Source organism: Balaenoptera musculus, chromosome 6 (assembly GCF_009873245.2).
Source record: "Balaenoptera musculus isolate JJ_BM4_2016_0621 chromosome 6, mBalMus1.pri.v3, whole genome shotgun sequence".
NCBI classification, from domain to species: Eukaryota; Metazoa; Chordata; class Mammalia; order Artiodactyla; family Balaenopteridae; genus Balaenoptera; species Balaenoptera musculus.
The window spans coordinates 110,716,958-110,742,997 of NC_045790.1; the positions used below are offsets into that span (position 1 = coordinate 110,716,958).

Consider the following 26,040-nt stretch of genomic DNA (forward strand, 5'->3'; position numbering starts at 1 on the left):
AAGTGCTGCACTTTCCCTGAAAACATGCACTTTATTCATTCCTTTCCATGATGGGTAAAAATCCAGCTGTGTGAGAGATGTTTAAAAATGCTTACCTTTTTTTTTTAAACTACTTGCATTTAGCTTCCTCCTAAGGTAAATGTTTAGATTTAATTGCTTTCTGGGGTGTTGGGCAAATTGGATATTGTCCACAATACACTATACAGCAAATTTGAAGATTTGTTTGAAAGAGCCAGTGCAGTAGTTGTTTTTTTTTTTTTTAAAAAAAAAAAAAAACAAACACGTAATGGATGGGGTAGCATTTAACAGAAGTACGTTGCCAAGTAAGCAGGGTAATTATTCTGTACTGGTCAGCACTGATTAGGCCTCGGTTGGATACCGGTTCCACCTGGGACGTCTCACACTAAAAGGCAGATAAATTAGAAGGAGGCCAGAAAGCAATGAAAAGATTGGGAAACAAGGAATATTGAAGAGTAGTTGTCCCTCTTCATCTAGGGAGACTTGAATAGAAGTCTAAAACACTCCCCACTCCCCAGAGGATCTTCAAGTGTTCAGCAATGCTGAGGGTAGCTGTAGGAAGAAAAGGCAGTTGTTAGTGCAGTTGATGGTTTAATGAAAAAAATAGAGGTTTCCTCCTCTGACACAAGGAAAGGGGAGGCTTGGATCTTTTGAAGGAGTGATGGCCCAAAGGGTTCATTAGATGACAGTCTTTGTGGATGGTTGTGGACTTGTTAGCCAAATTGGCATGATTTCTTTTAAGCCTTTATCTTCTAACATTGCCAATATGGGAAATTCGGGGAACCTAAAATGACTGCAGAATTCTTTATTCTGTGTATTTTTCCAAAATGTTCTTTGTTTTTAGGGCAGTAATAACAGAAGAATTCAAAGTGCCTGATAAAATGGTTGGATTTAGTAAGTATCCACATTATCTACTTTTTCCCTCATTTCTGTCCCTTATTTTCATTTTAATCTCTTAGCGTGAGTGTCACTCGTGGTAGAATGCTCTGCACACCATGTTCTCTAGAGCCCCGGAGCACTGCAGGACTCTCCAGGCTGAGGGGGAGACCAGAAGTTTGGGCCCTGGGTCCCCCCCGCCCCCACTTCAGCTAGAGAACCCCGTGTCATCAGCTGTGTTTCACATGCAGTTCCTGTGGGCTCGCTGAGGCCAACTTGATTTGTTGTGCCGTGAGCCAAGTGGGAATGTTTGCTGAATTAATTGTCACGCATGTGTGGTTAAATATGGAATGAAGGGGGCATGTTCTCACCCTGTTTAATTTGTTTCAGTTATCGGCCGGGGAGGTGAGCAGATTTCACGGATTCAAGCAGAATCTGGTTGCAAAATTCAGATTGCCTCGGGTAAGGGCTACTTTTTTTTTCATGGATCTCAGTTTGGTAGAAATCAGTCTTTTTTTTTTTACTGAGTTTTTCATATTTAGTACCTTTGCTTGTTGCTTAGAGGTTTAGGGGCTTGGGTAAGTATATGTGATTGCTGTTTTCCTTGCACTTTTGGAGCTGACCTCCCAATTGAGAACCAGAAAAACCAGAGCAGAAGTGGGCCCAGAGATGATGCCGCCCGTCTGGCCTCTGGGGAGACCCTCTGCAGCTCTGGGCCCGGTGTGGCCCCTCCCAAACACCTGCTGGTCTAGGACCTCTGTTTTCTGCACCAGAATGTTATGCCAGACATAGTGGGGCCTGGACGAGTCCTGGAGCTCTGGGCTCACGCCTGGGGACTGCTCGCCAGCTCCCCTGGAGTAGACCGTCCCTGCCCTTCGTCGAAAGAGGCCAGCTGAAGGTTCTGGCTAAATTAGCACATGTTAAACACAGTTCAGGACCTTTCCCAGACTGGTGCATTTTGACCATGTGATATGGAGAGAGACAAACTGGGGAAGAAGAGTTTTTACTTTCGTTTATAAGTTTCATCATCTGAGTTTGACCTCTTTGCACAGCAGAGGATGGGATTTGGAGGACATTCGACCACAGAAATGTTTGTCATTTTAAAAGATACTTAGTACAGTGTCTTGAAGGCAGTTACTGCTGTTAGCTATTTCTCTTTAATTTTTTTGAATATGAGTTTTCAGAGGCAGTTGTTTTTAGGAACAAAATAAAGCGTCGTGTGTGGTGTTGGAAAGTAAGATTTTTTTTCCTCTCTTGTCAAATGGCCTGGAACCAGTTCCACGTGGGTGTCACTATTCTCTTGAAGTGTTCATGCAATTACTGGTCATAACTCTGATGTGCATGCCATTAAATTCCTTACGAGTGTGCCTCAGGGCTGCAAACAGATAACCATTAAACTACACTGCAAATGGACAAACTGAGGAACAGCGGGTTAAGTGACTCTGGCACTTACTAGCACGCAAGCGGGTCAGATGTGAAGCTGAGGCTGGTAATCAGGACCGACTCAGAGACCTCTGCTGCGTCCTCCCAGCTTCCCCTGCAGGACTTGTTTTCATTTGGAGAATCTAGGGTGGAGCTACCAGCTTGATATTCTCTCCACAAGTGGAAGCAAGCTGTCTTTTTCTGGGAGCCGGGCCTTCTGTGGGGCTGGTGTAGGAACCAGCCCAGAGAGACAGTCTGTACACAGAGGCGAAGGTGCACGGTTGCCTGATGCCCACCAACACACCTCATCTTCTTGATTCTTCTTATAGAGAGTTCTGGGATTCCAGAGAGGCCCTGTGTACTTACCGGAACCCCAGAAAGTATTGAGTAAGTTTATTTTATTTACTTTTTCCTTTCACTCTTCTTCCTCCTTCCCCAGATGGGGAGAAATGGAAGGGCAGAATTGTTACTGAACACTGTCGATCTGTGCTGCAATCTGGCCACGAAAGCAGGTGCTTCCTTAGAGAAGGATCTGGGAGGTTGCCACGCCAGGGGAGTTGTTGTTCTGTTACCTTAAACACATAAGGTATCACCTTTTTTTCAAACCCCACAGAATTTCTCACAGCTGTCATAACATCTGCTTCATAAACCAGGTCCTCGAGAGTGTACTTTCACCCTGCCTGAATGCTCTCATTAACTCGCTTCTTCCGTGTTAATATCTCCTTTACCTGAGCAGGTCTGGATCAGTAAGCCTCTCACTTTGTGAAGCATTGAGAATCCTGGCATCAGGTCTTTTGCCTGGGGCTGATCCCGTTGCCCTTCTGATATTTGTGAACCAAATGAATCTACTCTTTGTGGCCATTGCTCCACTCAGAGGGCCATATGGACCGGCCAGAGGGTGTTTGGACTTTTGAGGCCCTTACTGCAGCCTTAAGACTAGCATTGCTCTCCTGGTACACGCATGCTTGGAGCCTTGTACCAGATGCAGGCCTCGTAAATCCAAGAAGCCCCTGGGGAAAGGGGAGGTACTAACTTAGAGTCTGCTCTCCTTCCTCTTTCAGTCTACCGAGTAGCGTTGCATTTGGGGACAGGGGTGCTGAGATTATGTCTGGCTCAATAGGTAGGGCTGTTTTATTGTTTCCATTTCTCAGGGAGTAGATGAGTTTAAATTTTCTTGTTCTGCTGTAACATTGCAAGCAGTGAACCAGAATAAATATCACTGGCAGGTGTGCATTACAGGGCAAGCAGGATGCTTTTGCTGGAGTCAAGGCACTTTTCCTCCAACACAGGTTAATCTAGTACACAAGCAAAATATTAAAAAGCTGCTGTAACTGAGAAGATACACAAGGCTGACTCTACACAAAGGCTCAAGACTACAGAAGGCAACATCTATTTCCTGCCATTCGCTTCTTTCTTCCTACTCTTTTAAACATTCCTGCTTCCTCTTCTACCCAAGCAGTGGAGGCAATGGGATTATAACTTTAGGAGGAAACAGTTTTTTCTTCAGTGTGCAGTATAGCCAGCCTGTTTAGTAGCTGAATTTTTCCCTATTAAAAGAACCACAAAATAGATTGTACGTGGTGATTTAAAGAATAAATACTGCAAATAACAGCCATGGGAAATTCTGGTGCAGAAAAGGAAATTGGCCCAACGGATGACCTCGGTAGGCTGGGTTATTCTATTTCAGCATTGCCATTTCCCTCCCCAGTCTCCAGGTACATCAGCATAAAATCCCATGTGAAATGCAGGCTCGTGACAATCTGACATGAAAAGCACAAAGCAGGTGTATATGACTGTACAGCTGCACCAGGGCCCTGCCTCCTTTTTTTCCCACCCCTTGAAACCAAACTGGTGATTCGTAGCCGTAGCTTAGAAGTCATCGAGCAGTCTGGTTGGTTATGGAGAAGAAATTTGGAGTTTGAGAATTCAAATGATGATTACTAACCCTTGCTTTCTCTCTTCCCGTCTTTCTCATTGCTTTCTCTCCTGCTCTTATTTAACAAATATCTGTTGAGCATATGCTCTGTGAGAGGGGTAATGCTGGATCGGGGAGCAGCAAGAGATGCAGAGGGGTCAAAGGTAGACACTGCCACCAGAGCAGCTGACATTCGAATCGGAGGCAGGCGTGTCTGTGGCGTGCACGCGAGACACAAGCGCAAGCAGAGGGCAGACGTGGAGGGGCTGTTTTGGAACGTTGCTGTTGTGGTGTGCGTTGCTTTTAAATTCCAGCCCAGTAGCGTGGTGGATGGCAGAGACCTCCCGGGTTGTGAGGGCAGGAGCTGGAGCTGGATGGAGGGCTGCCTTGACTCCTTCGCGTGTTCCCCCGGTGCTGCTTCCCCTTCCTGGGCGCCTACAGCATTCATTTAATGCTGGCTCTCTTGTGGTTCTTTTCCCTCCCCAAAGACAAGCCAAACGGCTCCTGGGACAGATTGTGGACCGCTGTCGGAATGGACCTGGCTTTCATAATGACATAGACGGCAACAGCACGATCCAGGAGATTCTCATCCCTGCGTCTAAAGTGGGGCTGGTCATCGGCAAGGGAGGGGAGACAATAAAGCAGTTGCAGGTGCGTGAGCCCTTGGCAGAGCAGCGCTTGACAGCCCTCCTCCTCCTCCGTCTTCCCGGGTTGGGAGGTTCTGTCGCGGCTGTGGCGTGTCCGAGCTGGGCTGGCTGTGCACCACGGTGCAGAGCTCCCCTCGAAACCTCTGCCCGAGTGCCTCTGCGGTTCTGAACGTTTTCTGTGGCCAGGCTTGATGCCAGCTGTGACTCCAAGGCCTGGGGTCCCCGTGAAGTGGCAGCATCCACTGTGGCGATGAAGCCCTGTTAGGACTCAGATAAAAATCCTGTGTCCAGAGCCGGGGGCCCTGAGCCAGGAGCACTCCTGCTTGTTAGTTGTGAGATCAGAGTTATGCTCGTGTGCTTTTCTAAGGCTCAGGGTCCTCGTCTGTAAGAGCAGGGAGGGGCCGGCCTCGCTGTTGTAATGAGCTGAAATAATACCCGTTATTTTGATTTACATGAGACCCTTAGTGCAGAGCCCGCCACTGAGTAAATGCTCCGTGAACATTTGCTGCTCTGAGCTCCAGAATCCCTCACGTGAGACACTTGGGCCAAACGTGTTGTAGAATTTAATAGCCCCAGCAAGTTTTGGGGCTGCATCCCGTAGCCGAGTGCAGGTTTCCATGGCTAAACCTAACAGTCACACTGCATGAGAGGAGGGCTGGAAGTACGCTCACGTGAGTTCAGGGTAGTTTTGCTGCCAGATTTAGTTAGGAGCAAGCTCTTCTTTCCGAGCTCTGGGCTTTCAGAGTTGTGGGTCGGGGTTGTGGCCTGCCTGTGCGCTCTCGCATAGCCCGGTCCTTGGGTGTGGAAGGCATTCTCCTGTGGACTCCTAAGAGTTCAGACTTTAGAATCCCAGAATCCAAATTTTGGTGCCGCGCTCATCGGCTCTGGAGCCTTCGGTAGCTTGCTCAGAGCTCTCCTCTGTGAGGTCGAGAAGTGGTGGCCCTTCCCTCCCATTGCTGTGCGTGAGCTCTGACCACGTGACGTTAAATAGATTGTCTAGCTCAGTGCTTATTAGCATTTTGTAAAAGTAGCTCATTCATATTTAGATATTCCAGGGACCGGAAAGGGAGGAGAGTTTTGGGAAACGGTTTTCTCTGTCAGGCTTGGACGCCCTCAAGCACGGCGTGTACATCAGCGTTCTCGGAGGCCAGCCTCACGGGCCGGATCAGAGGGCAGTGCCTTTGGTAGTGGGGCATGGCTTACCGTGGACACGCCCCGACCCGTGCAGCTTGTGCCGTCCTGCGTGCCTCTTGCTGACAGTGAGGGCTGTACCGGTGTGTGTGCCCTCACAGGAGCGGACAGGTGTGAAGATGGTCATGATCCAGGACGGCCCATTGCCCACGGGAGCAGACAAGCCTCTTCGCATCACCGGAGACCCGTTTAAAGTACAGGTAGGAGAGAAACCATGGATCAGGCAGGTCCTGGGTGTGGCGGTATCACTTGGTAGTACTTGTAGAGCTTTTATGTCATTCAAGAAATTATAAAAGTGGGTGTTCCTTGAGCTGTTTTCCCAAACCAAGTTTGGTGATGCAAAGAACGGGGCTGTGCTGCCCGGTACCAGAGCTGCCGGCCACGGGGCTGTTGGAATTTGTTCACATTAAATAAAACGTGAGCTCCTCATTTACACCGGCCATGGTTCAGCGCTCAGAGCTGCATGTGGAAGGTGGCTGCCGTCAGGGCAGCCCATGCACAGAACTCGTCCGTAAGCGCAGAAGGTTTTATTGGCTGGCACAGCCCTGATCAGATGCAGTTTTCGATGTTGAGCTGTGGTCAGCTCAGATGCAGGCTCCCTCTGGCTTTTATTTGTTTGTTCTCTAAACCCATTTTTACAAGATCACTGGCTGAGGTGGGAGGTGACCAAAGGTGCCAGTACCACACAAGGCACGTGTGTGCCCTCGTAGCAAGCGTCCTGTGTGCGTCAGAGGACAGCCGCAGGTGCTGAAAGCGGGGGCTTAGGTCTGGATCACCCAGGTGCTCCATCTTCCAGCACCTGGGCTGTTAGCAGGAGTGCGTGTGGGCTGTGGGTGCGGGAGTGTGTCTGTCCCCGTGAGACACGAGTGCTCTTTTTTCTGCCCACTGCAGCCTGCCTGACCTTCGCTGCATTTAGAGTAGCTCCAGAGCGACACACCTTGGTGAGCCAGCCCGTCAGCGACAGCTGTCCCTCCGCAGGGGCTTTGGGGCTTTGATCCAGCAGAGGTTACCAGTCTCTGGCAAAAGAATTCCCGTAGTTCTTAATGCTGTCGTTCAGCTGAACTCAAATGATATCACTGGTAGTTTTTTTTGTCAAGGTTTCTATAGGTAAAATAATGATTTTAAAACAGGTTTGAGGGCCGGTGATTACAATGGCTGCTTTGCTTAGGTTCCCGTCAGCAATGCAGCCCTTCACTATCTACTGCCCCGTCAGGTCCCCCAGAGTTTCTAATCTCTTTAGATGTAAACAGGTGGGCTTTAATAAAAAAAAACAGACCGCACCTAATCTTCCTCACTCGGCTCATGCAGTCCAACCTGGGACTCCTCTGCTGTGTGTCGTAGAGCTCTGAACGGAGGGGAGAGCTGGCTGGACACAGAAAGCCTGCCTCCCAGAAGCCCTCCACTCTTGCCTTCTCCAGTGGAACGTTTGGCTTTATCTTTTGTAGAAAGAATACCTGGGCAAAGAGCTTATTTCATTGATGTTTCATGAATTTGCAGGAAAATTATTATAAAGAAAGGTTTTCAGTATTTTTTTTATTTTAAAACTGTATTCCATATTTTTTATTATGAAGAAGCTGTCTGCTTTATTTAGGGTATATTGTTCTTTGGCTTTCTTTTTTTTTTCCCTCTTCCCAACTTTTTATTATGAAAAACTTCAAATATATAGAAACGTTGAAAAGATAGCGTAGCGAACATCTGAATACCCTCAACCTACTTACTGTTTTGTTTGTGTGTTTATGTTTTATTTTTTTGCTTCACCATTTGTAAGTAAATGTCAGATACTGTGACTTTTTACCTCCAAATCCTGCAGTATGTATCTCCTAAGAATAAAACTTGCTTCTATAAAACCAGGCCTAAGAAAATAACGGTAATCCCATAACATCATATTATAGTCAGTCCATGTTCCGATTTCTCCAAATGTCATGAGACATTGCTGCTTTGGGTTTTCTTGTTTTCGTTTGGTTTGATTTTTCCAGAACTGGGACTCAGTTTCAGTTCTAACATGACCTTGAGTTGTGCACAGTTGCTCCTTAGCACAGGCTCCTGTGGGGCCAGTGCTGGCATGGGTGGGATGGACTGACTCAAGTGCATTCTTGGGGGTGAGGACACTGAATGCGCCTTAGAGACGGGCAGGTGTGAGGGATGGTCTTGCCAGTTGGTAAGATGTTCGAGCTCTGAGTGCCAGAAGGTATTTTCGGGCTCCCAAGCTGGCCTTTTCCCTTTTCCTCCCTGGAGCTTCTCTGCCATGGGATGCGTTGTTAATGTCTTCCTTCCCATGGAAACTGCCGACTGCCAGAGCTCTCAGACCCCACCCTTGCCCACTAGAAAGAAATGGCACGTCAGTAATACGGTGGAGCGACCATCACCAATTTAAGAGGGTTTGATCTTTCACCTGGTGTCATGTCTTTTTTCAGGATGTTGCTTTCCTTAATGCCTTTTATCTGTGTCTATGCAGCAAGCAAGAGAAATGGTATTAGAGATCATCCGAGAAAAAGACCAAGCTGATTTTCGAGGTGTACGCGGTGATTTCAGCTCCCGAATGGGAGGAGGCAGTATAGAGGTATGCTTGAGTCACAGGTTAGTAGGCAAGTTTAAGGTTGTAGGGCACGCTTCTGTTAGCTCTTTAACCTTGAGCAAGTTATTTAACTCTTTTCTCACCTGCAAAACCCTCCGAGTACACTCGCTTCCCAGGGTGGGTGTGAGGAAGGAGTGGGGCAGGCAGCTGTAGTGAGGAGCGCCAGCTGCGTGCATTTCAGGGAGTGGGGCCGCTCCCCCTGGTTGGGGGTTGTGCTTCAGAGCGTGCCCCACTGCCCAGGTGAAGACCGAAGTCCAGGTTTTCGTGGTGATCTATGTTGTGGTAGTATCAGACTCCTAAGCCTGTTTTACTGATGAGGTGGAATGGGATCGAAATACATCCTTGATGTCTGCGTCCGCTACAGCGTGGGTGGACCTTGCAAACGTTATGCTTGGTAAAATAAGCCAGGTACAGAAGGATGAACATTGTTATGATTCCACTTACATGAGGCACCTAGAATAGGCAAATTCATAGAGACGGAAAGTGAAGTAGAGGTTACCGGGGGCTGGGGAAGGAAGCACTGTGGTTTCACTGGAGTTCTTATTGGGGATGAGGAAAAGGTTTGGGGTGTAGACATCGGTGGTGGTTACACACATTGTGAGTGTGTTTAATGCCACTGAAGTGTGTATTTACAAATGGTTAAAATGATTAATACTATGTTATATATATTGTACTACAATAAAAGAGTGAAGGAAAAGAAAAACATTTTATAGGACCATAGTATAATCAGTGTGTGTGGTACATTTATGTTTATTTCATAGAATTTGGAAGATAAATTTTTAATCTTAAAAATATTTTTTAATCTTTTATCTATGAGGTTTATTCTTAACTTTACTTCATCTTTATAACTATTTCTGATCAGGTCTCAGACCTATTGGATGCATTTAATGGACAGGAATGCAGTCATCAACCACAGTATTTTTCCTAAGAGGAAAAAAAAAACGCTTCATTGTATCATTTCCAGAAATGCACTGTGATAAAAATCATTGTATGTGTACACACACACACACACACACACACACACACACACACACACACACACACACACACACACACACACACACACACACACACACACACACACACACACACACACACACACACACCAGGTTTGCAGAAAAACTGATGTTTTGTTTCTCTGTGCTTAGGTGTCCGTGCCTAGGTTTGCAGTTGGGATTGTAATAGGAAGAAATGGGGAAATGATCAAGAAGATCCAGAATGATGCCGGTGTGAGAATTCAGTTCAAACCAGGTAGGTTTTGATGGTTCTCAAAAGTCCTCAGCATTATGAAGAATTTAAGAACACCTGACAAAACAAGGACTTTGTTATTAGCCCACTGAGTGTTCTTTGCTCTCCCTCACCCTCTCTCTCTTTTGCAACATTCTGTTACCAAATTTCCAATTTAGGTTTGTCCTCTGGTCCCTCATTTCTTTCTGTGGATTTGCTGGCCGGGTCACCCTTCTTGTGCCAGAACACTCTAGCCCAGGGGTGTCCAGGCTTTTTTCTTTTTTTCCTTGGACTAGTAAAATTGGGGGGAATCAACATAGCATTTCCAATTTTTAATTTTGCCAAGTAAAGACTTTAAAAAAAAACTGATCTTTTGATTTCATAAAATTAAAGATAACTTAAAACCATTAAAAAAAATCGTAAAATCAAGGACCGTTCATTAAATTTTATAAATTTACCTTTATGAGCAAAATCATCTACAATGTCTTTATTTCCCTCATTTCTCTGAAGATGGGAAAACATCATGATGGACTACTTCTGGGAGAATACTGCTGTAGCTCAACTCTGTTTTCCTTGGCACTTTTTTTTTTTAAGTTTAATTTAGTTTCTATAGTGATATCTTTTTTTAAATGGCTGTAATTGCATAAGAAATGAGTATTGACGTGGATCATGGAAAAAGATGTAGCCGTACACGTTTCCCTATCCAAAAGGTTCCGTGATATGGTGATGTTCTTATTACCCCTTTGGCACTGGTAGGAACATTGATTGCAAATCAGATTGACGTTTGTTTCCTTCTGAAGTTGGGCTTTTCCTAATCCCGTCTCTCACCTTGTTCCACAGATGATGGTATTAGTCCAGAGAGAGCTGCACAGGTCATGGGACCCCCAGAGCGATGCCAGCATGCAGCACATGTCATCAACGAGCTTATTCTTACAGCCCAGGTGGGTCTGGCTCCCTGGAGCTTCAATATCTCACCGGCAGAAGCAGCAAGTGCCACCTGGGGCTCTCGGGGCAGCACCCTGGAGCAGTCACCCCCTCTCAAGTCACGGTTTTGGAAACCAGTACTCTTGTCAGTTACCTCCCTCCAAGATTATAGCCATGGGCTTCTCTACATCTGTCTCTTTCCCGCCTTAGTTTTTGTTTTTGTTTTTGTTTTCCTGCTAGTTTATTATTCTTCTGCCTTTATTATCTCAGAATCTAGATTTTTTTTTTTACAAAGTTCCTGACTATTTGAACTGTTTGTGGGATGTAACAGTGCAGATTGCCAGGTTTCAAACAGTTCAGTGTACCTAGTATAAAACTACAAGTAAAGTCTAATCTCAGCTTTAGAAGGCAGTTCATGAACTGCCAGAATCCTAACGCTGTCTTCATGCACTTGATTCCATGCACGTCTTTCTCTGGAATGTGAGCGGGCTTGTGTGATGCTGTTAGGATACACCTGCCCCCGTTGTAAATTGCTCTGGAGAACTACTGTAGCTGGTGGCAGGTTGGCACATCATGTCCCCCAGGTTTGTAGGAAAAGTCTGAGAACAACAGGAGCTGAAGAAAGAAGCCAGAGATTAGAAATCACCATCCCAGCTCTGCCATTTTTCATGTGACCTTCAGCGAGCCTTTGAACTCCTCTTGGCGTAGTTTTTTCAGCAGCAAACCAAGGGGTTTGTACCAGGTGATGCACCCCACATGATCCCCTAAGTCATCTGGGGGCACCTGCTGAGGTTACAGGTTTATAGACCCCACCCCCCCGCCCCAGATCTCCTGAATCAGAGTATCCAAGAGGGTGGCTTGGGTCTCACCCACAGCCCCAGGCAGTTCTTAGGATGAGGCAAGTTCAGAGAAGCGTCACTAATTCATCTCTGACATCCTTTTTAGTAGTAAGAACTGTTGATCCCAGGACTGCAAAGGCTGTGAGATGATGAGGGGACAGCTTGTCTTTGAGAATCTGTGGCATACCCAGAAAGTTGGCCACGTGTTTGTGTTCTAACATAAATCCCTAAAATCACCTTCTTTACTTGTCATTTGTCTCTCATGAAAGCAGAGTGCAACAGAAAGCACTCCAGTGAGCTCGGCTTTCTGCTGGTTTCGATTCTGGGTAAACATTCAGTTTACCCTTAATCGACAGGAGCAGGCTGTGCCGAACGCCCGCTCAGCTTCTCCCTTCCGTGAAGGAGCTCTCAGCTTGACCAGGTTTGCCCTCAACCTTTACAAGATTTTAAATGCTGCTGCTCCAAAGTGACTCAAAGGACAGAGGCTGGAATGGGGTGTTTTGCCCTCGAATGAAAGGAATCTTCCTCGCTTAGGTGTTGGATGTGGGTTTCGCTCTCTGGTGGGGAAACTGTGAGAATAAGTCGGGAGACTTCTCCAGCCCCGGACCATGGGCGGATGGGCCTGCCTTGTTCCTCCCTCTCTTGGGGAGCAAGACAACCAATTTTTCTTTGAAACCCTGTTATTCTTTTTGCTGGTTGAACTGCAGGGTATTCTGACTCTTAGAGCCGTGTCTGAATTGTCCTCTATAGCAGCTTTGTCGGGGGAGGGTCAGAAGTCATCCTTGCTACTCATGTGTCACTTTCAAAAGCTCATAGCTCTTTAGCATCTAATATCTGGTTTCTGGTAGGCCCAGCATTGAGGAGAAAACCAGCTCCTGATGCCTGTAGATTAAGGCCCAGTAATTAAAACTCCAGGGATAAGGGCACTGGGCTTCAGACTTAGGAATTTATATCTGACTGCCTGTTTTAGTTGGGTGTGTTTGTGCTGTTTATGTAACCACGTGATTTATCCGCGTATGTCTCCTTGAATGCGCCTGTGATTTGTGTTAATTCTACTTGTAAAGAGCACTTCAGAATCTGAACTGTGGAAAGGTGCTCAGGTTCTAATGCGTGGCGTTGATTACATCCTGTCACTTAACCTCCTCCCCGGAGGTGAAAAATAGTGCTGGTGGCAGTGACAGAAATGTCACCTGAGCTTTGCTTCCTTCCCAGGAAAGAGATGGCTTTGGAGGCCTGGCGGTAGCCAGAGGAAGAGGCCGTGGCCGCGGTGACTGGAGCGTGGGAACCCCTGGTGGCATCCAGGAGATAACCTACACAGTGCCGGCAGATAAGTGCGGCCTCGTCATAGGCAAAGGTAAGAGGCGGTCGCTGGAGTTCGGCGTTCCCCTTCCAGGTGTTTGACCTGAGAGCAGACAGGCCACGTCCAATACCTTTGAAGCACAGAGTTCCTTCTGTTTGCTGCGCTTGACTGAGGGGCCAGGTCCGAGGCGTCCGCTGCCTTCTGCAGGAACCGTCCTCTGCATGGGCCTTCTCATGAATGGGGCAAAGCCAGTACTTCATTAGAGCGTGTAAACAGATGGTCAGGAAGACCCACTGCCTGTGGAAGCAGCTTAGGTTGTTGAAGAGGCACCCTGCACAGGTGAGGGGCCTCTGAATGTTTGTCGATCGACTGATTGGTGATTAACTCACCTCCAGGGAGCTTAGAGGAGCCGTTAAGATAATTTCCTCAAGCGAAGATTGCTTTCTGACAAGTGTGTCACTTTTTTCCTTACTGGATTTGGGTATTTGTTCTCTGTTGACACAACATGTGGAAGTGGTTTTTATCTTTTCAGCATATTTACCATGAGTCTCAGGCACCCTGTGGAGGGAAATAAAAATTGATTTGTTAGTTGTTTCTAGGCGTTTTCGAGAACGTTAGGTGGGAACCCTCGTTAACGGCTAACGTGGCTCCTTCCTGCCCTTCAGTGAACAGCGAGGGAGGGAGCAGACGGGCTTCTAGACCACTGTTGCGGGCTGGCCTGGGCTCACCTGGGCTCAGCTGGGCCCACCTGGGCTCAGCTGGGCTCAGCTGGGCTCACCTGGGCTCACCTGGGCTGGCCTCGGCCAAGGAAGGCTGCTGAGAGCAGGTCTGGGGCCCCCGGAGCAGTGGCTCAGCTTCTCTGCTCTCTAAGCAAAGCCCTTGACCTGGCGGGAAACCCACGTTCAGCGTTGGGTTTTGTATTTGCCTGTTTATTCCCTTTGTATGTGTTTGACGACATGTGGAAGAAATAAATACAGTTTTCTCCCTAGAGTTTCCCCAATTTCTGTGATCACCAGACATCTCTTAGCTGTTGGAGGGGTGCTAGCATCCCGTGGAAACTGACCTGGGAACGTCGTCACCAGCAGAAAGCTGAGGCTGCCGTGGCACGGCCTCACGAGCGGGCACGGGGCTGGAATTCCTCCTGTCCCCCTCGTTCACCTCCCAGAATCTGCACTCCGTCCCACTCTCGGACAGTGTGTGTTTTATGCTCTTTTAAAACGTTTATCTCCTGTATCTGTGTTGTCTCTTGGGTGGTTAACCTCTCAGAGGTGGTAGGAACGACGTAGGTTTGTTTTAATTTTCTGGCAGGGCGTACATGCTGGGAGGTGTTTAATGGACATTGTTGGCTGCCCAAATGCTGCGATAAGTCAGACGTGCTGCCCAGACCATCAGCTGGCCTGCTGCCATGAGGTTAAATCCAGCTGATGCCTGGAGTTCGAGAATCAGATCTAGGTTTTTCTGTGCTTTTTGAGAACCGTTTTGTCAACGAGGTTTTCATGGGAAGTGTCTTCTCCAGACCTGGCAGAGCCTTGCTGTCTTCACTGCGACAGTTCCTCCTAGTCAGTGAAACCTCGGTGCTCACAGGACAGTCGCTCATAGTTTGTCCTCTACAGAGTCATCCTGAGCGATCCCCGGAGGGAAGAGACAGCAGAACGTAGCGGTAACCGATGCTGTGTCCTGGTGCTCCAGTAGCAGCCTTGGGAAGCCAGGCTAAGTTTCGGTCAGGCAGGAGCAGGGGTCTTTCTGTAACTCCCCGCCCCAGGGGCTGGGTATGAGGTCTTCCTGTTTCCTGGGAAAGGCGCGGGTGAGGGGAGCCACACGCAGGCAGGCCCTGCAGCCCTTGGACAGACGCTGCACCTCCCTGGGCCCCTGCTGGATTTCCATGATAAATACAGCAATAGTGACAGATAGTGTGGCCAGCCCTGCTCTTGTCAGCCAAGCCTTTTAGCAGGTTTGATTAATTGCTTTACGATTTCACATCCAGCCGGGGGCCGCGGGTGGGCCGCTTCTGCCCCCCATCAGGCGGAAGAACGCAGCAGAGGCCGCTGAGCGGGCCTGCAGACAGCTACCGTGTGCCAGGCTGGTGGCCTCATTCTGAAGGAAGATGAACTTACATTAACTCCTTCCGGCCCCATGCAGTTTTGCGGGGCCTCCTCGCCTTATTAGCGCGGGCCTGAGGCCTCGGGGAGGAGTCTGGGGCTGCCGGTCCAAGTGCCGGATGGAGGGGAGCCGGTCTGGGCCCGTGGGCTTCTCTGTTCCAGACACGCGCGCCCTTCTGTGCTTTTGTCTCCGGGACCGAGTGGTCTGGGCAGAGGGTGGGGTGGGGGTCCCTTCAAGTGCTGGGTGTGCAGTGGGAAGGTCTCCGCCTGTTCTTAGCTCTTCGCCGCTCCCCCAGAACACTCTTGCCTAGGAGCGAAGCTGCTTACTTTTCATGATGCAAAGGAGGTAAAATTCATGACCTGAGTAAAGGTCGGTAGTTGTGGGGCTGGGAGGGGCTTGCACGTACCTGGAAGCAAAGTGAAGCTGCTGAAGACTTTCTGCGACTTTCTTTTTTTTTTTTAATTTATTTATTTTATTTATTTATTTTTGGCTGTGTTGGATCTTCGTTTCTGTGCAAGGGCTTTCTCTAGTTGTGGCAAGCGGGGACCACTCCTCATCGCGGTGCGCAGGCCGCTCACCGTCGCGGGCTCTCCCGTTGCGGGCTCTCCCGTTGCGGGGCACAGGCCCCAGACGCGCAGGCTCAGTAGCTGTGGCGCATGGGCTTAGTTGCTCCGCGGCATGTGGGATCTTCCCAGACCAGGGCTCGAACCCGTGTCCCCTGCACTGGCAGGCAGATTCTCAACCACTGCGCCACCAGGGAAGCCCTCTGTGACTTTCTTGCCTTGGCTGGTGCCGCGCCCGAGACCACGTGTTTGCTCAAAGTAGGAAACGTAGGGACACCTCCCTCAAACTGCAGCAGATCGTTAAGAAAACCATGCATACAACACTTTGGTCTGCTGGGCTTTTCTTTTTTTTTAATTCGCTTTTAAATTTAAAACTACCCTAAACCAAGCTAACATCCTACCCAGACTAACGTTTGAACCAAGCTTTCTTGAATGCCGACAGTCTCCTGGTTTCCTTACTACGGTGTGAGGGCCGCTCACGCTGCCTTCGGGAAGAATGGCCGGACCCAGGCTCCCTCTTTGCATCCTGACCCTCCTAGGATCCCATCGTGCTTTCTGGATGAGAGGGCCGTGCCTGCTCCCTTACTTACCTACTCCTCGATGCTTTTGTTCAGACGTGGCTTTCCAGCAGGGCGGGTGGAGGGCAGGTTGGGAGTTTGAAGGATTGTGGACGTGTACAATGAAACGAGAAATGTCACTGCAGCTTAGTTTCGACTCTTGGTGGGGAGGGGTGACACAGAGACTGGCCTTTAGTCTTCGCTTTGACCCTTTGGGGCTCCCTGGTACCCTGCACCAGATTTTATACACGTCATCTTTTTCCAGTTCTGCAAAACTCTGTGCTCCAAGTTTTCCTTGAATTCTGGCTCCGCCAACCCAGTTGAGCAGAGCTGATCTGTACGTTCTGTGAAATTTGAAGAGAAGAATCAAACCATTGTTACACTGATGGAGCTTTTGTTACGCAAATTTCATTAAGAGACTGGGACTCTCACAGGTTTTTCAAAGAGTCCAACTACATTTTCATTAGCCCCGCTCCACCCAGGCCTCTGTGACCTCCATTCTCGGGCTGCCGCTCTGTCTGGACCTGTCCCCCACCCACGGGGGAAGCAGAGGCTTGAGAAGAGACAGGATGGGATATTAAAGGCCTGAGTGGGCTCTGGGTATTGTTGGGGCCTGTGGCCGTCTGTTTGACCTGTGGAGGGCGGGAGACAGCAGTGCGGTGGCCCACACCGGGGCTGAAGGCCCCCATTGTGCCATGGAGGGGCCATCAGGTCACCATTCTCATGCTGAGAAGGATGAAGTGCCTTCTCCGGAGCTGAGCTCATTGTGTGCAAATCTGTGGGCCAAGGCCCAGACCTGGTTTCTGGGCCACTCCAGACCTCTGCATAGGACACTGAGACGGAGACCAGCTGGTGCCACGTGGTGTCATTGCGCCTCAGCTTTGCTTCACAAGTCTGGCTTCACAAATGAGACAGCTCCAGTTTTTACAAGAGCCGTTTTAAAGTATAAATGGAAAGTACTTGTCTACTCTTAGGACGAGCGCTGGTGTGCAGAAAATACCCATTCCTCCTCTGGAGGAGACAACTGTAGCCACTTATTCTTCTGTGTCCTCCTGCCCACAGGGGGTGAGAACATCAAAAGCATAAACCAGCAGTCAGGAGCACACGTGGAGCTTCAGCGGAACCCCCCTCCCAACACGGACCCCAACCTGCGGATATTCACCATCAGGGGGGTTCCTCAACAGATTGAGCTGGCCAGACATCTCATAGATGAGAAAGTTGGCGTACGTACAAGGTCCTTTCCCCACCTGGCCTAATAGTAGCTGGGTTTTCATTTGGATGTCCAAGGCACCTGTTTCTCCCCAGAACCTTGTACTTCCTGTGGCTCTCGGTCCTCACGTGATGTGAGGGCAACAGCCCCCTCCCACTTTGCTGAGGGGGAAGGTCGGGGCGCAGGGACACCAGGGCCAGGCCCAGACGCGCAGAGCTCGCCCAGGCCACCGCAGCTCAGGCCCTGAGCCGCTGGCCCTGCAGGCGTAGATGAGCAGCCAGGGGCCGCAGCCTTCCCCCAGCACTGCCCCTGAACTCCCACTGGCATCGCCCTGGCGGCCAGCCCTGCAGGCAGCGTTCATTGACTCTGGCTTTAGTTTCAGGCACCTCAAAGCAGATAAAGAAAGGGAGTGTTGATGGAGGACAGATTGGCCACTGCTCACCTCAAAGGGGACGTAGAATGGCAGAAAGCTGTGGGCCAGCCTAAATTGACGGGAGAGTCAGCAGGTTGGTCCCTACCCCCAGGGTGACATGCTAGGGCAGTTGTGGTGGTGCCAGTATTGGTTGTGTGGTGGTATCGGTCACTCAAGGGGCAGAAGCTGTTTCTGCAAATAAAGCCCACTGTGGGCAAGGAAGGCTAGTGCGAGTGCCGTAGGGTATCTTTACTTCACTTGTCTCTCTCCCTGAAAGCTGTGGTTTGCCTCGGGGCGGGCCTGGGCAGAGGGTGCAGGTGCAGCCGACAGGAGGTGAGAGTTCCCTCTGTGCCCTGACAGGGTACCAGTCTCGGAGCACCCGGAGCCTTCGGACAGAGCCCCTTCAGCCAGCCACCTGCCGCGCCGCATCAAAAGTGAGTCTTTTCTTGACTGGAAGAACTCACTCCCCCCAAGGGGTCCTCCTTTTCCAGCTATTTCCAGGGAGTGCCAGCCGAAAGCCGGAAGTTCTGGGTGTGGGCAGGACTCCTCTCCTTCTCTCTCACTGGTGGTCCCCCTGGCCTGTCTGTTGCTCACTGACCAGTGCTGGGGCGAGAGCCTTCCCAGAGGGCGGAGGGTCTTCTGGTCCCGCCAGCATCCCCAAGGAGAGCTTACCGCCCTGGGGCTGGGTGGCGGGAGGGGTTTTTGTTTGTTTGTTTGTTTGTTTTTGCAAAAGCCGTTGTTGGGTCCCCAGCCGTTGTCACTGTTTTCCACTTTCTTTCAGCACCTTTCCTCCAAGGAGCTCAGGGTGCTTCCCAAACATTGCTGCTAAAGTGAACGGAAACCCTCACAGCGCCCCTGTGAGGTGGGTGGGCTGCCTTTACTCTGTCCTGCCCGCTTCTCCTGCAGAGAGCATTGCGCTTGCCTGGGGGGTGGGCGGGCGGACCGGGGTCAGGGGCGGGGTGTGGCCTGCCCTGGAATGAGTGGCTCTTGTCCTCCGCAGTGGTCCTCCGGCCTTTCTGACCCAGGGCTGGGGCAGCACCTACCAGGCGTGGCAGCAGCCCACACAGCAGGTTCCAAGTAAGTGACTCGGGAGGAGGTGGGACGCCCCCGGGGACAGGCCTGCTGGGCGCATCTCCAGCTGGGCGGGGACAGGGGGCCCGCCTCTCTCCTGGCCCACCTTCTCAGGCCTTTCTTTCCCACCTACTCCGTCCGTCCTTCTCAGAGCTGCAGCCTTCTGTCACTCTGGTCCCCCAGAAACGGGTCCGAAAGGCCTGTGGGCCCTGAGGGTGTGGTTTGACCTGAGCCCCTCCTGCCCCTCGGCCCCTCCCACCGCCGCCGCCTCTTCCAGCAGCCCCGCCTAATGGGTGCCCCGCCTGCTCCCCTCCTCTGGCCTCAAGGTGGCCTTCTCCCTCTCTCCTCCCCAGCACCATCTTAGAAATGGACTCTCTATCTCCTGAACTTCCAGAAGGCGCACGGTTAGAGAATTTGCTCTCTATGAAAACTGATTGTAAAAGAGAAGGTTCTCGTTGGAATTAAACCCCCTCCCACTCTCCGGCCCCCATGTCAGCTTCAGGAGTCATTCTTGAGTTTTACTGCTGGTAGAGCCCATCTTGCACAGCTTTCCGAACAAAAACCTTACCTTAGGTTCTTTTGACGTGTGAAGGGCCAGCCTGGTGGGGTTTGGAAAGCGCTCTTCAGCACGTCTGCAGGCTCCCCTTGGCGCGCCAGGCTGCAGGACCCGCGCTGCAGCTTTGCCCACAAGGGGTTGGGCCCGGGGTTCTACCCCATTCCCCTTGAGCAGAGTGCTGGGTGTGGGACCCTGCCCCGGGGCGCCTGGTCAGGTTCACAGCTGGAGAAGCACCCCATGAGTCTGGAGCAGTGCTGGGCAGCCTGAGGCATGTCCCCGCTTCTCTGGGGCTCCAGTTTTGTCATCTGTGAAATGAAGGGTTTGGACTTGATTTCGAAAGTACTTGTGAGCTCTGAAATTGCATGGTTGTGTTTGTTCCCTCCCTTCCCCCTTTCTTGTTTTCTTACGGAATACCTTAAACGTGCAGAGTATCTTAAAGAACTTCACACGAACACCTACACAGCACCCAGATTCTACCCTCCCCATTTCACTGTGCTCACTTATCCCGCAGCCTGGGCGTGTTTTGTTTCCTCCTGTTCCATCAGAGGGCACCCCCAGGGCGGGAGGCGACCCAGAGAGGGTTCCCCAGTGCCCATCGCCCAGGACAGAGGAGCCGGGAGAAGCCCTGGACTGTGGGGAGGCTTTCCGTTGAGGCTGCAGGGGACACGTCCATCTCCCTGCGGGGGGACGGTTCCCGCAGAGCCCGCCCCGCTGCCGCCTCAGGCCAGGCGGGCGAGGAGTTGGCAAAGGCACGTGGGCTGAGCAGGAGAAAACGCAGCCAGTGCACCAGCCTTCACCTGTGGTGTCGCTGGGTTCATTCGGGGGAATTGAGAATTGATTTTGGTCAGTGAAAGCTTGTTTGGAAGAAAAATCCCACTTGCCCACAGCCTCCGTGTCTGAGGGGACAGTTCCTGCTGCCGCGTTGCCCAGGCCTTGCCTTCTCCTGGCGCCAGTGTCCAGGTCCGAGTCCCGTCCTGCCGCAATACAGGGAGGAGGGGTCCCCCACACACACCGACTGTCCTCGTGCCTGCGCCCCTCCTCAGCCTTGAGGAAGTTAACTCTTGGGGAAAGCATTGTGCCGTGAAATGTGTTTTTGAGCACGCTGCAGGCTGTGTATCTGACAAGAAAGGATGTTGTGGGGGGGGGGGCGGCCCTCGGCAGAAGGAGGGTCCCGACTTCCCGCTGTGGTCAAGTCTTTTAAACACTACCCGCCCCCCGTGCCCCTGGGCAGGCTGCTGCTCTGCTCCCCCCAGCCCAGCCTTTCTGCCCCCAGTGATGTGGAGAGGAGGGCGGGGACGACCCCCAACGCGTCCTCGCCCTCACCCCGGACAGGCGCGAGGCTGGGGGTCAGGTGTGTACCCCGTCTTCTGTCATCTTTAGCGCAGTCTCTGGACACTTTCCCTGTGTGTCCCCTGTAGTTCTCCTCGTGCAAAGGCAAAGCCATCAGTCCTTGAACAGAAGGGCCAGGGAAAGGGAGTGGTCAGCGCCATTTGGATTCTTTGTTGGTTTACAGGCCAATCCAGGGAGCCGCAGACAGCACTCTGGCCCGGGGGGCTCTGCTCGTGGCAGCCCAGAGTCCCCGACTGAAGGGAGTTGAGGCCCTGCCTGCTGGTCGCCCTTGCGGGGCAGCTGTCTGCCAGCCCCAGCCTCGCCGGCCTGAGTGGAGGCCCTCTTGGGGGTCGGCCTGGCTCCTCACCGCCCCCCCCGACCCCGGGCCACAGGGGCAAGGGAGTGAGTGCAGAGAGCAGGGCCTGCAGCCTGCGGGCTGGGGGCTGAGGCCCCGGGAGCCCAAAGGCCTGACTGCTTTTGTGTTCTTCGCCCAGGCCAGCAGAGCCAGCCGCAGAGCAGCCAGCCCGACTACAGCAAGGCCTGGGAAGACTATTACAAAAAACAGAGTGAGTGCGTTGGCCTTCTTAACAAGCAGCTCCCCAGCCACAGAGCCCCCAAGACTGTAGACTTCAGAGTCCGTGGTCCCCTGACCCCTTTTTTTCTTTCCCGCTTTCCCTGTGTGAGTCGGATCTCCGCGTCTACCTTTGCCGCCCTCTCCCCGCGTGTGCCTGTCAGGGGAGATGCGCGGTCGTCCTTTGCCGTCCTCCACCCTTCCTCGCGCTTCTCTTCTGGACTCCAGAGGGCCCGGAAGAGCGTGGCACCTGCCCTCAGGGACGGTCCCGGCCTTGGCCGTCCGCTTGAGAACCGCTTGGTTAGGACTCAGACCAGCCGGGAGCCGTTTCCTGACTGCCTTGCGGTCTTGCCGCTGCCCGGCTCTTCCTGGCCGTTTCAGGACAGGTGAAGAGGAAGGGGACGGTGACACCCAGAGCAGGGAGTCCAGGGTCGGAACGGGTGCTGAGTTGTTTTTCTTCCAAAGTGAGCTCTTAACTGTGCCAGTTTTCTTAACTAAACCAGTCTTTTTAAAAAGAGGAGGAGGAAACCTAATAACAACAACCAAAAACAAAAAAACCCCAAGTGAATCATTTAAAATTAGTACTAAAGTCTCTGGTGTGAATCCCAAAACTGCTGAACCGGAATGTTCGGGTATTGTTGGAAGGAGGTGTCTCACGTATCTTGAGTCTGAAGGGTGTTACTTGCTAGTTGGAAGAGCTCAGGTCATAGGCCGTCAAAGAAATGTTCACCCTGTGTTTGGGATCATTACCAGGTCAGTACCCTTCTGGGGGCCAGGGTGGGGGTCAGGGAGGTCACCGTCACCTGGAGCACCCGGTGAAAGTCTTCCCAGAGCCCCCCATCCAGATTCCCAGACACGCATGGGCCGGGATGCCCTGCGCAGGTGCACACACCCCCGTGCCGGGGCACCCGCTTTCTCGCCGTCCCTCCTCCCCGTCCCCCTCCGGCCTGGGGCACTGACTGCGAGCTGGCAGGACAGGCAGACAGATGCAGAGAATGTGATTCTGGAGAGAGAAGACAGACAGGAAGGTCTTGGAGGAGTGGAGCGGGGACCGGGCGAGGAGAGACTGATAACTGCGCTTTCTGCAGCCGGGCTCGGGCAGACCAGTCCTGGCGCAGCTCGCTGAGGGGTCTGGAGGGAGAGCTGAGCATCGGGCACTTGTTGCGGATGCCCCCGAGGCTTTGGGAAGGGATCCCTCCAGGCTCACGGTGTCCTTGCCTCCCACAAGTGCGTCCCTGCTCCCAGTAACCCGTGCTTTGCTTTGTCGATCAGGTCACGCTGCCAGCGCCGCTCCTCAGGCCAGCTCCCCGCCGGACTACACAATGGCCTGGGCGGAGTATTACAGACAGCAGGTCGCATTCTACGGGCAAACATTAGGGCAAGCTCAGGCCCACAGCCAGGTCTGTAGCCGATCGCCAGCACTGCCAAGACTTCCCAGACCAACCCTGACCCCCCCTCCAAGCCTCTGTGTGTGCCTGACCCTGGGGCCAGAGCACGGGGCCCCTGGGCTGTGGAGGAACTGCTTGGGCCCTGGCACTGCTCAGCACGGCCGCCGTCTGCAGAGTGCCCCGCGGCAGCCTCCCTGCCCCCTCCTCGCCCCAGACAGGACAAGTCTGAGCCAAGTGGAGGAATTGTTTGGGCAGCCCCTACCAGGACGAGCCTGGTCTTCCCTCAAATCCAGACCCAGAGCGCAGTGCTGAGTGGCACTCAGTTTCTTCCTCTGGAGCCCAGGTCCCCCAGCTATAGAGGAGCGTGGCAAACTTAGCTGACTCTGGGCCAGCGTGGCATGTGACTAGGGAGTAGGACTGGCACTGGGGTCACTCCCCAGGCCTGTTCTTGAAAAGCATGGTGTGGCCAGGCTGTCACGCTTGTCCCCAGTCAGCAGTGAGGGGCCGCAGGAGCAGGGCTAGTCCACAGCCTCTGGAGGCTGGGCCCTGCCTGGAAACCTGGAGGGCTCTGTCTAGTCAGAGGCCCAGAATGGTTTTCTTGTAAATGCAGGGAAGGGGACCAACTACTGCCGCAGGTCACATTTCAGGTGCATTTTTCAGGCGACCCGATGCCAGTCAGGTCCCTGTGGACAGTGTGTCAGTTACCACAGGCCCTGGACCCAAGGCCAGTCGTTCATCTCACTGCCAGAATGGCCCTCTGCGCCTGGGCCTGGTGGGAACAGGTGTCAGGGTGGTAGGTGACTGAGAAGAAGCATCACTCGCTCAATCCCCGCTCCCCGCCCAGCACCCCCTGTGGAAGGAGGTGCCCCGGGGCCTCCTGTACAAGAGAGGTTTTGTCTGGGCCAGATCCCATGACGAGGCCCGGAAGGATGGCATGTGCCCGCGGGCGTGCGGGCGTGTGTGTCAGCTCCTGTCACCTCCCTGCAGACAGAGCCCCTGACCCCAGGCCAGCGCTTGAGAACTCGCCGTCAGACTAACTGCTCTCTCCCTTCCTTCCGCAGGAACAGTAGGACAGTGGCCTGCAGCTCCCTTTCCCCCCCCGAAACCATTGTGAGCAAAACCTATTTGTAACAGAGGTTTTTAGATTTGCAAACCTTTTGATGAAGAACCTTTGTTTTGTTCTGTGAAACACTATATTTAGATTAACAGAATTTTTCTAAAAATCGGGAAAATCAGTTACTAAAAATTGCTGATAATTTTTGTTTTGTTATTTTTGTTTGTTACTTCAAATGTGTAAGCTCTGGGATTCTTTTTGGAGCAATACCTGCAAATTCGGGCACCAGAATGTGCCGCAGAGCAGTGACATTTCAACATGGTGTGTTTTTGTTTTGTTTTGTTTGCGTGTCTTTTTATTTACAGTTTTTTCTGTTGCAACAGAAAGTGGCTTGGAAGTCTTAGGTGGCTTGTAACAAATTCTTTAAAAAAATTTTAAACAGTATTTAAATATTCTTAAATGTGTAAATTCATTAAATGTTTTACTTCTAATTTCTTGTATCTTGGCTGTCTGGTTTTATTGCATTTTTTTAAAAACTGAACTATTATGTATTGTAATTAATTATGTGAATTCTGAATTGAGACAGATAATTGTATTGCTGTCCAACAGGGATCGGGAGGGGGCATTTTATAGGGTTTGTATAATTTCTTAGAGTTCTAAAGGGGTAATAATATAAAAATGTGTTTGTGTGTTTAGCAGACGTTTTTTCATGTCTCCATTACCTACCGATTGCAATTGTGTATCTAAGACCTCCAAGCTTGTTTTAAAAACAAAACAAAAAAACCTTTCTCTATTCTCTCAGAAATATAAATACTGTTATTTTTAATATTAAAAATAAATTCAATATAACTTTTAACAAACACTGTGGAACATTAAACCGCATAAAAATGTAGTAACTATTTTTTAATTCCAAGGTGTTTTTTGCTTTTTTCTTTTAAATATTTTCTTAATATTTGTCAAATTAACTAGATGAATAAATAAATCTAGCATTAACCACAATATGAATTAAATAATTTTGATTTAATAAAAGGGATAATATGATTTCCAGTGTTTACTGTAGTGTATCTTGTACAGATAACATGTATTTTTAAAGGAAAGAAAAACGGAATTGAAGCTATTTTTTCTTGCGTTTTTCAATTGACCTGGGGGACATTCCGTTTGAGATATACTGAAGTTACAGTGTCTGGGGTTTTTCTCCTTATTTTCCTTATAATGCTTGAAATGTCTAACTATTAAAAAAGGCAATTGGAAAATGTTATGCATGTTGTTTTTTAAAAAAAGTGTTGTTTTTATTGGACTGACAATTCATTTTACACTCTACATAATAAAATTTCCACAAGACATCTTGTGGGCAAAGTATTTTTAGTCTGTTTGCTCTCCGTTTGCTTGTTCCTCCCGCTGCCCCTGCCCGCTGCCCACTGAGATAAAGGCGAGGATTCTGGCCGCTCTCGGCCGATCGTCTTGCGCTACGTCGGCCCGACCTAGCTGGTGCACAGCCTACGTTTGTAACTACTTCGTTAAGCTAATTTTATCTTCATGGCTTCGTATAATCTAACAGTTTGACTTCAGAGCCTTGGTACCTCAGCCCCTCTTACCTGTCACATCTGCTCATCTCTTGATGTGGGTGTGACACCAAGAAGTCTTAACCGCCAGGTTCCTTGCGCAGAAGTGCTGCCATCCCAAGTGGAGCTGGAAGATTCACTGAAGGGGCTCAGCGCGGCTCGCCCTCTCCCTTCCACGCACCTCCCCACACGTGCGCCTGAGAAGTGGGGACCGAAGCAGTCAGTCTGGCCCGCGGTCAGTCTGGCCCGTGGTCAGTCTGGCCCGCGGTCTGCTCCCTCCCTATGTGGGGGCTGTTTACTCTCAGCCCTGGACCGGCTGTGGGACCCTGAGCTGCTGAGAGAGCTGGAAAGTGCCGGCGACTGTGCTCATTTTGTTTCACTGTTTTCATTAAGGAAACAGAAAGGGGGTGTCCTTACCCATAGGTTGAAACCACCGTGGAGGGTCCTGTGGTTTCAGGACACACGGGGACAGTGTGGGCCCTGGACTGCAGGGTTACTGAGGAGCACAGGGGATCGGCCTTCGACTCCTTTTTTTCCTGCTTCCCTGCCCGTTGATGGAAGCACCCGGCTTGGAGCACAGCTCTCCCCTCGACTGTGAACGTGCCCTGCCTCTGCCGCTCTGCACGGAGGCGTCTCTTCATTCAGACACAGTGCTGCTAGGAGGGTCCTGTCAGACCCCTCCTTATGGCTCGTTCTTGTGTGTGTGTGTGTTTCCAGTTCTGGTCCCTTTTCT

The 26,040-nt window shown here is 50.9% G+C and overlaps 1 protein-coding gene across 3 annotated transcripts in view; it reads left to right on the forward strand.

Annotated features, from left to right (window-relative positions):
* FUBP3 (far upstream element binding protein 3) overlaps positions 1 to 25,104 on the forward strand; it is a 49,590-nt gene extending 24,486 nt beyond the window's left edge. For 2 of the 3 annotated variants that reach the window (XM_036854907.1, XM_036854905.1), the window contains 16 exons: positions 863 to 912; positions 1,285 to 1,356; positions 2,646 to 2,703; positions 4,720 to 4,882; positions 6,171 to 6,269; positions 8,525 to 8,629; positions 9,793 to 9,895; positions 10,712 to 10,812; positions 12,847 to 12,988; positions 17,217 to 17,377; positions 18,137 to 18,210; positions 18,558 to 18,638; positions 18,777 to 18,853; positions 21,227 to 21,298; positions 22,576 to 22,703; positions 23,753 to 25,104. In XM_036854907.1, coding sequence (XP_036710802.1) covers positions 863 to 912; positions 1,285 to 1,356; positions 2,646 to 2,703; positions 4,720 to 4,882; positions 6,171 to 6,269; positions 8,525 to 8,629; positions 9,793 to 9,895; positions 10,712 to 10,812; positions 12,847 to 12,988; positions 17,217 to 17,377; positions 18,137 to 18,210; positions 18,558 to 18,638; positions 18,777 to 18,853; positions 21,227 to 21,298; positions 22,576 to 22,703; positions 23,753 to 23,761 — 1,495 coding nt within the window. In that variant the 3' untranslated portion in view covers positions 23,762 to 25,104. The remainder of the gene's footprint in view (positions 1 to 862; positions 913 to 1,284; positions 1,357 to 2,645; positions 2,704 to 4,719; positions 4,883 to 6,170; positions 6,270 to 8,524; positions 8,630 to 9,792; positions 9,896 to 10,711; positions 10,813 to 12,846; positions 12,989 to 17,216; positions 17,378 to 18,136; positions 18,211 to 18,557; positions 18,639 to 18,776; positions 18,854 to 21,226; positions 21,299 to 22,575; positions 22,704 to 23,752) is intronic. The other variant, XM_036854906.1, reaches the window with a different exon arrangement.
* Positions 25,105 to 26,040: the final 936 nt, after the last annotated feature.